A 13955-nucleotide genomic window follows, 5' to 3' on the forward strand; every position below is an offset into this window, starting at 1 on the left:
CAGTTGTAAATAGGCATGACGCTCCCTTGTTTAGCAAGTGTATATAACATAATATTATCTTTACCTCAACTTTCACTTACGTCTATTAACTTTACCACTGGATTGGCTAAGAAAAACAAATCCGCACGGAAGGACAGTTTTTTTTTAATTGAATCATCTTTCTTGCCACAAACACAATAATTTTCTCTACCATCCGGCATCCTAACCTTTTCTTTATTTTTTCTTACCAAAAAGTTTAGTGTGTTAATAACTCTGATAGATATCATGTCATCTCACTCAGTCGTTCAAACTTCTTCATTATTGTATCCGAAATTCAAGTACAGACGATCAGTCTATGCATGCCTTTTGTTGTAGAAAATGTACTCTCTCTAAAAAAATTTAAACAAAAAAGACAAAGGCTCAAAGAGTCGACAAACAGACTGGCGGGCGGCGGGGCGGGAATTCGTGTATAATACTTCTTCAGGATAAGAGAAAAGACACGACAATAAAGATTAAGACCCAGTCTAAAATCCTAGACGCATTTACTTAAAGTTTTACGTTGCTTTACTGAGGCGCCTCTAACACTCGTCAAGAAAAGTAAAAACAAAAAAGTGAATCTTTCGTTCTATGATCAATTCACTTAAAACTGCTTGTTGACCTTTAGTAGTATTACTTGGGTATCTTGAAAATGTTTCGATTATCAACATGGTTTGCTTTGCGGCCGACATCGCCTTACCTTAGCGAGACAAATGGCGTCATTTGACGAATTCCCAAGGGTTTGACGTAACGCTAATATTTTAATTTTAGAAGTAACTTTTGTTTGTTTCTTTTGACACAACTAATAAGTCACTTACTTCAATTGATGCCGGCAGCATTATTGCCTAATTAACTTTGTTTTTCCAAACAGTTATTCGCTCACATTCAAGTTTCCCAAAGAGAGCCTCTGTCGAACGTGACATTAACCCTACTGATCTGGGGTATATTTTTCTCCCAACCTTTTCCAAGACTAATTTCAGAAACTAGGATATACAGGCGAAACGTACCTACAAGAAGATCATGCGACAAACAATGATCTTGTTAAAGTCTCTCCTTCCGTCTTCAGTATTTCTTGCTGTGATGTGCTTGTTACTCCTACAACTGAATTACATCAGAGCCGGTGAGTGGCACATGACTTGTTTTCGTATCAGTCCTGCCCTCCAGTTGTTTGTTCTGATTGCTATAGATTTTTGCCGAACTAAATCATCGGATCGAATTTGAAAGTGCTGTGCAAATTAGCTCATGATCTACACTTAAAGTAACACGTTAGTATTAGTCTTGGTGTGGCAATACTAATTTGTATATTTACAAGTGCTTATTGTATCGTTAATAGTATTACTGATATGATATGTCTTGTTTGTTTAATGTATTTGAACAATAGACGTCAAACTTGGGTCTCCAGATAGTTTCTTTTTATGTAGTTTACCTTCTGATATAGTTTTTGTTGAAATATTTTATTCGGTGCATAATGTGTGCGCAGTCGTTTCTAACCATTTGCTGCATGGAGATGCATGGATAAGTTACGTGACTGATGTTATAGCAAACCTTATTCCGAGAGGTTTGATCAGAAGTGCTAAAGACACGAAAGTAACAACAGACTCGGGAGTACCCTTTTTCAATTACCATCTACAAAGTGTTGTATTTATGAATGCTATTGACCACTGTAACTTTTTAGGCCCGATCTTTAATGGAAGTGGAAGAAAAATGTCAGGAGACGAAATTTTAAAAAATATAACAATTTGTGACTATGAAAAGGAGGGGTGCGAGCCCATCCGAACTGAAACTTCACAGACTGCGTCGGCGAGCCCTGTACACGAAGACAGCCCAAATAGCATGTCGACAATGTCTTTAAAGACCTTGCAAGATTCAAAGGATTCAACAAATATTATGTATTTAATTGGGCAACCTCTGTTTCATGGTGATTCCTTTATGGTTTTACCCAAACTTCCCTTCACGGCACGAAGATCGTTTGAACTTACCATCACTTTCAAGGCAAACTCTGAAGATGGTTTGTTGTTGTTTAGTGGAGGACCAACAAGTAACCAAAAGGATTTTTTTGCTCTTGTACTCAGAAAAAGAAAAGTCGAATTGAGGTGAGTTTTTTTTATCATAACATGATAGCAGAATTCTTCGATTGCAAGATACGTCATCGCGGCATCTCGGGGGAGCGTTGGTGCCATTTAAACAAGATATTTCTTATTAGCATCCATTGTTAACGGCACCACAATGGCCGCCATGCTTTGTTTTTTTAACTCTCTTGTGAATGCTCGCAACACACGTTGAACTGATAGCGTTCCAGCAGTGGAAGAAATCCAACACACTTCGTAATTCTGTCATGGAAGAGCACCCATTCTTGGCTTTATTGTTTTATAGTATCGGTGAGTTATTTATTTTTTCGTATTCAAAAGGTTCAGCAATGGTGGTGATATAGCAGTATTACAGACAGCTCAAAATATTACCCTCGGCATCTGGCACAAAGTGGTGGTGTTTCGTGACCGGCGTGATGGATATCTCATGCTTGATCATGGTCTGCTAATCAGAGGATCCACCACTCGTAACCAAGAGCAAATGGATTTACTCGCACCACTGTACCTTGGGGGTATACCCGACAACCGGTTAACAAAAGAAAATATATCCTACAGCGCTGGTTTTAAGGGCTGTGTTAAGAGTCTTGTCGTTGATGGGAAAAGAATGGATTTGAGATTTCCTGGTGGAGAAGTAGTTAGAGCACACAACATAGGTAGGTATTCAGCGAAATCTGTTCAATGCCGAATTTCAATCCTAACCCTAAAAGCTATTAAAGCTTTTACTATCTTTACTTGTTACAGATGAATGCACCAATTCTCTGCAAGAATGTCAATGTCAAGTCAAGGATTCTTGCCACTTCTCCGATACAGGGGAACCTGTATGCGCATGTCCGTTAGGCACCGCTGGCAAGCATTGTGAGCGTGGTAATTTTGTTTTATTCTTTATGCGATTAATTCTTTGATGAATGGAATAACAGGTGAAGAGAATAAGACAAAGTAAAAAATCACAAATAATTGTTTGCAAAAGTTCAAACTGAACAACAAACAATTGAAATCATTTTACTGAAGGGATTATATGTTTGCTACACTGGGGCTCCTTTCTCTCCATAATTGATTTTGAAATAATTGATATATCTTGTGCCGTTTCCGCAGAGATGTCGTTGCAAATTCCTTCATTCACTGGAAATTCTTACTTGACTTACCCATCCCTTGGAGATATTTCATCAAAGTCATTCACAATAAGACTTGTCTTGAAGCCAATGTCAGACACTGGGCTTATCATGTTGAACGCCGATCGCACCAGTGGGCAAGGAGACTTCTTTTCGCTGGCTTTAAGAGAAGGAAATATAGAATTCATGTTTGACTGTGGATCAGGACCTGCTGTGATAAGGTAAAATGATAAGGATCCGTTGGACATAACAGACTGCATACATACATTGTTGCATTCATCTCAACAGTTACTTAAGTATAGTACAATATAACTATTTCATAGGAGCAAAAACACGATCATGGTGGATCACTGGCACACTATCACTCTCTGGAGAAATGGAGCCCAAGGAAGTTTGACTTTGGATGACGAGGAGCCCGTGTTCGGTAAATCCCAAGGTCGCCTACGTCACATACGTTTACGTCAGAATCTGTTTGTTGGCGGAATGAAAGGATACCAACAGCAGCCATACGAGGTTGGCATGAATTGGGGGTTTTCAGGTTGCATTCAGAAGGTACGGAAAGTCGAAACGGACTGACCATCCTATAATTGGCATCGCACTGACTATGCGCGCTCCATAATCATTGAATCTTGTTTTTTATTAAAGGTTACAATCAATGACGGAGAAATGGATCTCACTTCCCCTCTTTCTGGGATCAATGTTGATAACTCTGATCATGTGTGCGTCACGCAACCTATATGCCTTAATGGTGGTACCTGTCACGCTGACATGGATAACTTTAAATGTGAATGTTATGTTGGGTATACGGGAATGTTCTGCGAGAAAGGTTGGTTTTATTCATTAATATTCTCATTTGATTGCATTCATATTAAATAATATCTATGAATGTATGTTTTAGAGCTAACGGTAAAGATGCCATCGTTTGCTGGTAGTTCCTACCTCGCCTATCCCTCTCTTGGTAAAGAATCAGAGAAGGGATTTTCCATTAGCCTGGTTTTGAAAGCAAAGACAGCAACAGGATTGATTTTATTTAGCGGACAACACGACGAAAAGTCGGTGGACTTTGTTTCTTTGGCATTGAGGGACGGGAGGGTGGAGTATATGTTTGACTGTGGTTCTGGTCCAGTCTTAATACGGTGAGTTATGAGTGAATTATCTTCTTAAACGTTATAGGATTAAGAGGGATTTCTGTTTGGCATTGGTTTCCATGTTAACGAATCATTCACTTCTGTCTGCATGTTTCCCTGCTAGCAGAGTCTCTCTCTTTCTCTCCCTTCTTTTAGGCGGGGAGGAGAGAGACTCTGCCGATGTAGAGCGTTTCATTTGATACGCCGCTGTCCGCAATCGTGGAAGAACAAAACCAGTTTTAAAACCGGTTTTTAACCGGGTACATGTAGTGCGCATGAGCTAATGTAACACATCGTGGCGCCAAACGTTGTTTGACGAGAGCAGCTGTGAAAATCATGACAGCGTTGCTAAGTTATGCCACGCAGGCGCGTACATCGGCAGAGTCTATTTTTCTCACTCCACCAAAACAAAAGGAAAATAGGCTCTGCTAGCAGGGAATCTGCATGTCTTTAGTAATGTAAAAGTAATGTACTTTATGTTATGATACTTTCAGAAGCCACCTATCTGTAACTGTTGACCAGTGGCACACCATTACCTTTTCAAGAAGTGGAAACAAGGGAAAGTTGGTTTTGGATGATGGGGTTGCTGTACTTGGGAAATCCCCAGGCTCTTTTAGCCGTATCACTTTCCACAATCATTTATTCATTGGAGGCATGAAGGACTACTCAAAACAGCCACTATCCATTGGAATGAAAACAGGATTTGTTGGATGCATACAAAAGGTGTGTTACATGATTTAAATTATTTCGCTTGATCTGACCGTGACAAGAACTGTAATAATATTCCTTTTTTGCCATCTTTTTTTATAGATCACGGTGAATTCAAAGTCTCTTGTCTTGTCTTCACCTCATTCTGGTGTCAACGTAGTCAACTGTGATCATGTGTGTGTCACGCACTACATGTGCATGAATGAAGGGTTATGTCATGCGAGTATGGAAAGTTTTAAGTGTCAGTGTCCTTTTGGTTATACGGGCAAGATGTGTGAAGAAGGTGCTCATCAGTTAATTCTTTCCATTTATTCACTCCATTGTATTTTCAATAAAGTTAAATTTCAATTAAAACGTGTTTGATTTCAGCTGTCTCAATTGATGGTTATGAATTTGATGGACAATCATTTTTCACGATTAACAGAAAGAAGGTAACTAAGAGGTTAGTGTGAAATCGAGTCCAGTTTCTTAAATACTCGAACAGTGCAATACTCTTGTTTCCTTTCATTTTTAAGGATTTCTGGATTCAACACAAACATCCGAATCGATATAAAAACGTTATTAAGAAGAGGAGTAATATTCTTTGTCCATCAGGTAATGACTAGTCATAGTACGTGAGCACAACTGCTTTATATCCCTTGACTTAATACTGTCATGACGCGCAATAGTAAAATTACGTGTGCGCAACTGCTTTATATCCCTTGACTTAATACTGTCATGACGCGCAATAGTAAAATTACGTGTGCGCAACTGCTTTATATCCCTTGACTTAATACTGTCATGACGCGCAATAGTAAAATTACGTGTGCGCAACTGCTTTATATCCCTTCACTTAATACTGTCATGACGCGCAATAGTAAAATTACGTGTGCGCAACTGCTTTATATCCCTTAACTTAATACTGTAATGACGCGCAATAGTAAAATTACATGTGCGCAATTGCTTTATATCCCTTCACTTAATACTGTAATGACGCGCAATAGTAAAATTACGTGTGCGCAACTGCTTTATATCCCTTAACTTAATACTGTAATGACGCGCAATAGTAAAATTACATGTGCGCAATTGCTTTATATCCCTTCACTTAATACTGTAATGACGCGCAATAGTAAAATTACGTGAGCACAACTGCTTTATATCCCTTAATACTGTAATGACGCGCAATAGTAAAATTATGTGTGCGCAACTGCTTTATATCCCTTAACTTAATACTGTAATGACGCGCAATAGTAAAATTACATGTGCGCAATTGCTTTATATCCCTTAACTTAATACTGTAATGACGCGCAATAGTAAAATTACATGTGCGCAATTGCTTTATATCCCTTCACTTAATACTGTAATGACGCGCAATAGTAAAATTACGTGAGCACAACTGCTTTATATCCCTTCACTTAATACTGTAATGACGCGCAATAGTAAAATTACATGTGCGCAACTGCTTTATATCCCTTAACTTAATACTGTAATGACGCGCAATAGTAAAATTACGTGAGCACAACTGCTTTATATCCCTTAACTTAATACTGTAATGACGCGCAATAGTAAAATTACGTGTGCGCAGCTGCTTTATATCCCTTAATGTAATGCTGTAATGACACGCAATAGTAAAATTACATGTGCGCAATTGTTTAATATCGCTTTTAACTTAATACTGTAATGACATGCAATAGTAAAATTACGTGTGCGCAACTGCTGTAGCAAAGATTTTTTTTGAGTAAGTTGAAGACATCATGCTTATTGCTGCATTATGATTGTTTTTTTTACAGCCACTATTAGCAAACAGCAGCTGGTTTTTGGTTGGTTTAACCGATGGATTTCTTCAAGTTAGGTAAGCTATATTTACTACCATTATCCTTGAAGTGTGACCTGCTAAGTTTGATGTATCGTTTGCAGACTAATATTTCAACGACCATCTATCAAAGAACTGCAATAAATATATATATAGCTTGGAGAGGGAGATTTGGACTGAATTTAAGACTTTAATCGTCTAAAATCTTTAATTCACTCTTCAATTCAAAATCTCCCTCAAGATATAATTCTTTATTGCGGCTTTGATAGATGGTTGTTGAAATGCTCATTGGCTAATGAGATATCAAACTGTGTGGGTCATGGAATCAGATGGCATTGATGTTTGTGCCTAAATGTAAAATTGTCTAGCCCTTGATGCATGCTCATTTGGTCAGTAATGCTTCACTATGTTGGGTAAATTGGACATGCCGGAGTACGCTTAGTACAATATTGTTGCTTGGGCAGTGTCAAAAATCCATTTTGTAATCCTTATCATGTGATAAAGAACGATAAATGGTACACACTTCTCTTTATAGAATCAAGAGAAAAAATCACCAAGATACGTTCATCAAATCAAGAACCCGCATTAACGATGGATTATGGCACAAAGTTTTGATTCGAAGGTGATTGCACACTGATATTATAATCCTACTAGCTACTAATCAAGCGTATATAAGTGTTATATATATTCATATATCCATTCATCTAATTTCTGTAGGACTTTGTCAACATTATTTGTCCAAATCGATAGTGGTACTCCAAGAAAGAAGTTAGTTGATAGATTTTTCTTACGATTCCACCCAGGGGAAATGCTTCTCGGTGAGTAAGCTGACTTTTAGTGTCAATGATATAAAATTGAAGAATGCTTTTAATGAATTATTAATGTTATTTGTGTTAGGTGGATTCCCATCCCAGGCTGCACTGATAAAAGGAAGTAATTGGCCAACTTTTCAAGGCAGTATCAGAGAACTCATGATTGGTGGAAAGAGGGTTGACATCAAGAATGAAGTCTCGAGTCAAATAAAAGCACGGCTATATCGTACTTCCAGCATTCATTAATGTTTAACATAAATGCTTTAACAAAATTAACTAATGTCAAATATAAGAATAACAATATATTACATTTAAAATAGTATATCATTCAAGCATTTATTTATATTGCTTGACAAAAATTAGAAAATATTATTGATTATTAAATTTTCTGAATATCAATTTTTTTTATTTTTGATCATCCATGATTTGTCGATATTCATCTTGATTCTTCAACATTTGATGGTAGACTTTATACTTCTTGTCATGAAAGCTAGAGGAGAAAGAGAACAACTACAAGTATATGTGTTGATATAGATTTGTGCTTTGGGACACATGGATGCTGCATCATTTCTTACAACTATAAGTGTAAACTAGGGATGTGGGTCAGGGATCAGGGGGCAACCAAATACAAAACACCAGCCAAACCCTTATGCTAAGGTGAAATACACAAAGATAATTTATAGATGTTAATAGATCCAAAAGGCAGGTAAGTGATAGAACAAAGACTCACCTTTTAAATCTGTCATCAGGGAGATATATATCACCTATGGCAGTCATTTTCTTCATAGCCTCCTATAATAGAAAAATAGAAAGAAATCAGTAACTGTTGATTTTTTGTTTGTTATTGTTAAAAAGAGCACACCGCATACAGACCTGGATAGTTCCATAATGACCAGATGCACATGCACCAAGAATTGCTGCTCCCAAAAGAATGGACTCACTTTCTCGTGGTAGAACACATGGCATTCCTTTACGTGTTGAATGATAAAGATTTGAATCAGTTGGTTAAAGAAGATACTCTCATAAACACTCCTGCTGATCAACAATAATATTACCTGTTATATCTGCATGTGTTTGTACAAAGAGTGAGTTTTTACTCAGTCCACCACAAAGGAATAGTGTGTTAATGTCATGACCAGATGCATTCATACTTTGAACAATATGACGTGTTCCATGCTAAATGAAATAGAATCATACCTTAATCAAGCAAGCATCACTATTTTACCTTCTACCTCATTTATATTACAAAGACAATTATGGACAATTGTGGATTTACTCACAGCAAGAGCCTGCATTGTTGCAACATACAAGACAGCTAAGTTTTCAATGTCACAAGTCAATGATAGCCCACAAATCTGTTCAAAAGTAATATTATGAGGAAAGAGGAATGCAAAGTAACAGAAAGACATGATGTTTTAAACCTTTCCTCACCATTCCCTTTAAGTTAGGATCAGCAATAGGCGACCTGTTGCCATGGAAATCAGGAAAAACATGGAAGTGTTGTGCAAGAAAGGCAGGATTCATCAGCCCCTTCTGATTACTAAGATGGATGACCACCCTATTAAGCTCTTCATATGTTGATGTACCCCTACAACATAACACATAGCTAGAATCAACATGGCTCCTTACATGGAACTGCTCTTCAATATTTTAATTATTTTTATTATTATTATTATCGTTATTATTATGATGATAAAATAATTGACATTTATTCTTATTATTAGCTTTCCTTTCTTCATTTCTTCATGTTGGGAGTCTGACATAATTTTTGCTCATTCCGTTGCTTGTAGACTTGCCAGTTGGGGTGATGTCAGGCTCTCAGCATGTGATAATTCTATATTTTACACATAAACTGTAAGAGCATTGAGATGTCAAGTAATGCTCGTTTGAGAATAAAATTTTTATTATTATCTTTATTTACAATTTCCTTCAATTTTGCTTACAAAATTCTTAGTTTAGTTTATTATTATTATCATTATAGAAAGTGAACAAGCTACAAAAAATTTCCAATTATTTTATCTTTATATTTCAGTAATTGATGGGGTGGGGGTTGGGGCACAGGAGACTGCAGAGCCAAAAGAAAGTTATAAAAATTATAATTATGACAGATAAAAAACCAATCGTTAATTTTTAACAATAAACCAAATTGAATTATATATATTTGCCACAAAAAATATGCCAAAAAGAGTTGAGTAAAAATCAACAGCTGTGCGAGTATTTTATTTTTCTTAGAACTATAATTTTTCCATTACCATATACATTTGATTTGCATTTAAATTTGAAGATATGTATAGAGCGTTTTCACTCATGTGAGAAGGCAGCCATAAACAATAGAAACTTTCTGCACAGTATTTGCATAAAAATAGAGTTCATATCCCGGAGGATAGAAAATGTATTGTTTTGGTGCCCCATAATGGCCGCTGTGACGTCATGTGAAAATGCTCTATAGCTGAAATTATAGAAACACAGCTTTTGCAATATTTCAGTTACTAGATATCTTACTTTGTTTTTGCAAATTCCTGTACTTCCCTGTATGCTGGGTGGTTTTCTACTAAGTGATCGATCTTGACAAACAAAGGAAATGTGGCTGTTTATAAAAAAAAACTACTGGACATTACAATTATCAACACATTACAATCTGACAATTTATCACCAGTTTTCCAGTTGCACTTTGACCTCCCTCATTCAACCAAAGGCCTGGCACCATAGCAGAATAATATGGTCCCCATACTCCTTTAACAAACATAGGCTTCTCACTGATCTATTCAATATAGGATAAATAAATAACATTATTAATACTAGTAGTACAAGACCTGCTCACAATTTTCAAAACTCAAAAAAAAAAGCTTACTGCCATGTGACATGTAGATGTTCCACAGACCAGAGCCAGACGATTTGTGATTGGCTGGTTTTCACATGGCAAACCACTGCCACTTGCATCAGCTCCAATAACTCCTACAACACCATTGTACATCATCAGTCTGTCAAAATAGATTATTCATCTCTCCCTGCCTTTTCCTTACCACCACAATCTATGATATTTTACTCAGAAATTCATTCAACATTTAACTACTAAATTACCAACTCCTCCTGCATGTGCGTCTATGAGAGAACAGCCTACAGGACAGCCTTCCCATAATCCCATTTGCTCTGCTGCTATTTTTGTCAAGCCTTGACCCAGATGCTCACCAGGCTCTGCTGCTTTTACACCTTCAAGAAAAATATCCTGTTGTATATCATCATCATCAAGTGCCATTGTAATTATAGACCTTTTTTTTTGGTTCCTAAACACTTACAGACTCATTTACTCAGGGTTACCCATGTTTCAGCATCAAAATATACACATACCAATCATCAGGTCATCATCCGGTAAAGTAAAGAAGTGGTAGTATCTGTAATTTTTGTCTTACGTCTTGCCAAATTATAATATTAATTTCATATGCAACCATTTATATGTAACCGTTTTATTATCTATTTCAAAATTATCATAAATGAAGTTTGTAATAAATAGATAAATAAAGAAATCATAAAGTAAAGAAAACACAACCTCAACAATGCAAACACTTTGAAATTCCATTGACCTTAACTAGAACATGTGAATATTCTACACAACTCTAAGTTAACCCTGTGCACAACAGAATTCAGGACTGGAGGTATTATCACATGATTAATACTTACATAAATAGATACAGTACCTAGCTTTGAATACCCACACAAAGGCAGCTCTTCAAGCCCAATTTTTTCCCAATATGAGTCTATCCAACCGGATGTTGTTCCTTGAACCAAAAAATGAAAATATCCCTGCTCACACTCACTTATGCCCAGAACAATAATGACAAAGCAAATGCTTACATACCTGCTGGTTTTTGTGTTTCATGGCCCATGTAATTGAATTTACAAACTAATGAACACATGGATCTAAAGACACATATAACATGAATAGGAAAATAGCATTAAATGCGATGGGAAAGTGGGCAATAAAATGATTATACCTTGTTAACTGATCAGTTGCTTTGTAGGTCAAGTACTCTGGTAGATCTAAGAACACAGATGTTTCATTCCAACAAACACGTGGAAGATTTTCTCTTAGCCAAAGAAGTTTTGCTGCTTGCATCTCTGGTGACAGAGCTCCACCAACATACCTAAGGACTTCATGGCCTGTGTTGTTAATGAGTTCTGCCTGAATTTTTGGAAAGACAATCACTCATTTTTAGAAGTTGCAAAAAACATCCCTTTCTCGAATGGGTTGTTAGTATACCTGCTTGATCGCTCGATGATCCAGCCACATAATAATATTCCTATTGGGATCTTGAAATTTATTAACTGGGACTCCATCACCATTAGAGTTCAAAGCAACCAATGAACATGTTGCGTCAAATCCCATTCCATGGACAGTTTTTTTGTCTTTGATCTTATCAGAAATACTCTATAATATATTAGTTAAAGAAAAGGTGTTAAAGCACGCAGAACTAATCGAAAAAGCCTTTAGGTACTTAATATAGATTAAGAAATACCTTGACAACTTCACACACGTTTGTCCAGATCTCCTTTGACGACTGTTCATAATAATCTGATCCATAATGCCATATTTGAAGAGGTCGGCTACAGTAATCAATAAGGCGCCCATTACTTGACACAAGACCAGCTCGTACACTAGACGTCCCGACATCTACTCCAATATAATACGAATCCATCATAAATACATAGGATACAACCTGGCCGTGTAAGCCTGCAGTGGAGTGCAGTTTGAATCTTGCTAGTGTGCCGCCATGTTTGTTGTGACGGAACATTCGGGAATTGCGTTTCTTCTGGCCACCGCAGGACAGAAGAAACGCAGGCTCTGGGTACGAGATTGCCCTGCGATCGAGAAGGGGTTGGCACGTTCCACCAACGTCTGGTGGCCCCACGTCTGGTGGCCCCACGCACCTCTGGTGGCCCCTGTCCCATTTTCTCCGCGGCAATACAACCTGTGATTACGAAACTTGGCAGGGATGTAGTCACGTGCCCTGTCAGTCACCCCAACGATTTTGGGTGTATGACGTCACATATCACGTGACTTGCTAAGATAACATTATCGCCAGTTTTTGAAATAAACCTTTTTTTGACGTTATTGCACTACCAAAGTCTTTGTATGCCAACGCTGATGGTAACCAACCCCCCTGGCAGCGTGACGTCACAGGTCACGTGACCTATAAGTAGCGTTTTATGGCTAAACCATAACGATAAAACGTCCATAAAACTACTTACAAAGACATAAGATAGAAATTGAACATTTCCCATGCCGTATTCTTACACACCTGTGGTGACCCCATCGTGCCAAACGTCTGGTGGCCCCACGTCTGGTGGCCCCACGCACCTCTGGTGGCCCCTGTCCCACTTTCTCCACGGCAATACAACCTGTGATTACGAAACTTGGCAGGGATGTAGTCACGTGTCCAGTCAGTCACCCCAACGATTTTGGGTGTATGACGTCACATATCACGTGACTTGCTAAGATAACATTATCGCCAGTTTTTGAAATAAACCTTTTTTTGACGTTATTGCACTGAAGTGTTTTGGTACATTAAAAAACTCATAAACTTAAAAATTTATACAAAAATGTTATAATAAGGGGATTTTGTTGGAAAATCCCCGGTAAGGATTTCTTTAGCTTTCCATATGCATAAAAAGGTAAATGTAAAGTGTCCTTATTTTACGTCGGTCGTAATGGTCATTGACTAATTAACTTGCTGAGGCCGATGGTGCGTTCATTTCGCTCCCTCTTTCCATCAGTGCTCCGTTTTAAGGGTATTTAAAGCTAATTAAAGCTACACGGAAAGGAAAGAAGTCGAAACAATGATGTGTGGTCACTGAATGGGAGTCGAGTCAAACCTCTTGCAAAGAAGACCGCGCACTAACCAGCAGGGGCAGCGGAAGCTGAAAATTTTTGGGGAGGGGGGGGGGGGGCACTGAAATATTATATTTAACGCTATGTGATAATCACCGCAGTTTTGATTGACTGAGAACCAACATTTGGGGGGGGGGGGGCCAGGTCCCCCCCACGAAATAATAATAATAATAATAATAATAGTAATAATAATAATAATAATAATAATAACAATAGTAATAAGGGGAAGGGGGTAGGATTCTAAAATTGATATTTCAGTTTCACGATCGAGTATCCGTAAATAAAGTTTACCAAATCACGATTTTTCATAGGATAAAAAATCGCGTTTCATGATGGGAAGTTACATGGTTACCATAGCAGTATATAACAGAGTCATTGGAAAAAATTGCCCATACATTTGGAATATTTGCTCTTTTCG

The 13955-nt window shown here is 37.5% G+C and overlaps 2 protein-coding genes across 6 annotated transcripts; one reads left to right on the forward strand and one right to left on the reverse strand.

The window, feature by feature from the left end:
- Positions 1 to 18: 18 nt before the first annotated feature.
- Positions 19 to 9566, forward strand: LOC116308739 (pikachurin). Of its 3 annotated transcripts, XM_089030803.1 has the most exons (16): positions 19 to 1135; positions 1691 to 2108; positions 2424 to 2755; positions 2844 to 2966; positions 3195 to 3432; positions 3535 to 3763; positions 3857 to 4037; positions 4110 to 4347; positions 4833 to 5061; positions 5149 to 5329; positions 5416 to 5488; positions 5562 to 5640; positions 6816 to 6877; positions 7374 to 7460; positions 7556 to 7656; positions 7736 to 9566. In XM_089030803.1, the coding sequence occupies exons 1-16, from the start codon at positions 1036 to 1038 to the stop codon at positions 7894 to 7896; spliced, it is 2832 nt and encodes a 943-aa protein (XP_088886929.1). In that variant the 5' UTR covers positions 19 to 1035; the 3' UTR covers positions 7897 to 9566. The 3 variants fall into 3 exon arrangements, 2 of the variants coding, with proteins under 2 accessions (XP_088886929.1, XP_088886930.1); XR_016119891.1 differs by lacking the exon at positions 7736 to 9566 and having other exon boundaries at positions 5416 to 5477; positions 7556 to 7605; XM_089030804.1 differs by lacking the exons at positions 7374 to 7460; positions 7556 to 7656; positions 7736 to 9566 and having other exon boundaries at positions 5416 to 5477; positions 6816 to 6969.
- On the reverse strand, positions 7688 to 12444 carry LOC116294074 (FGGY carbohydrate kinase domain-containing protein). Of its 3 annotated transcripts, none has more exons than XM_031701605.2 (15): positions 12165 to 12444; positions 11909 to 12076; positions 11643 to 11830; positions 11507 to 11568; positions 11346 to 11426; positions 10732 to 10860; positions 10502 to 10605; positions 10304 to 10411; positions 10153 to 10214; positions 9082 to 9238; positions 8931 to 9005; positions 8706 to 8826; positions 8524 to 8618; positions 8381 to 8442; positions 7688 to 8140 (listed from the first exon to the last, which is right to left on the reverse strand). In XM_031701605.2, exons 1-15 carry the CDS (start codon positions 12438 to 12440, stop codon positions 8056 to 8058), a joined length of 1773 nt encoding a protein of 590 aa, XP_031557465.1. In that variant the 5' UTR covers positions 12441 to 12444; the 3' UTR covers positions 7688 to 8055. The 3 variants fall into 3 exon arrangements, with proteins under 3 accessions (XP_031557465.1, XP_088886931.1, XP_031557466.1); XM_089030805.1 differs by having other exon boundaries at positions 7688 to 8160; XM_031701606.2 differs by lacking the exon at positions 11346 to 11426.
- Between the last annotated feature and the right edge of the window lie 1511 nt (positions 12445 to 13955).

The sequence above is a fragment of the Actinia tenebrosa genome, unplaced genomic scaffold, assembly GCF_029948245.1.
Source record: "Actinia tenebrosa isolate PJP-AT-01 unplaced genomic scaffold, QUT_ActTen_1.0 PGA_scaffold15__27_contigs__length_11533743, whole genome shotgun sequence".
Lineage (NCBI taxonomy): Eukaryota > Metazoa > Cnidaria > Anthozoa > Actiniaria > Actiniidae > Actinia > Actinia tenebrosa.

Coding starts and splice junctions, on each gene's coding strand:
- LOC116308739 (XM_089030803.1), top strand. CDS start 1,036: ATGCGACAAACAATGATCTTGTTAAAGTCTCTCCTTCCGTCTTCAGTA. Junction 3,764..3,856: donor TTTCAGGTTGCATTCAGAAG/GTACGGAAAGTC, acceptor TTTTTATTAAAG/GTTACAATCAATGACGGAGA. Junction 7,461..7,555: donor CACAAAGTTTTGATTCGAAG/GTGATTGCACAC, acceptor TAATTTCTGTAG/GACTTTGTCAACATTATTTG.
- LOC116294074 (XM_031701605.2), bottom strand. CDS start 12,440: ATGTTCCGTCACAACAAACATGGCGGCACACTAGCAAGATTCAAACTG. Junction 11,569..11,642: donor GCAACTGATCAGTTAACAAG/GTATAATCATTT, acceptor ATGTGTCTTTAG/ATCCATGTGTTCATTAGTTT. Junction 10,215..10,303: donor AAAGTGCAACTGGAAAACTG/GTGATAAATTGT, acceptor TTGTTTGTCAAG/ATCGATCACTTAGTAGAAAA.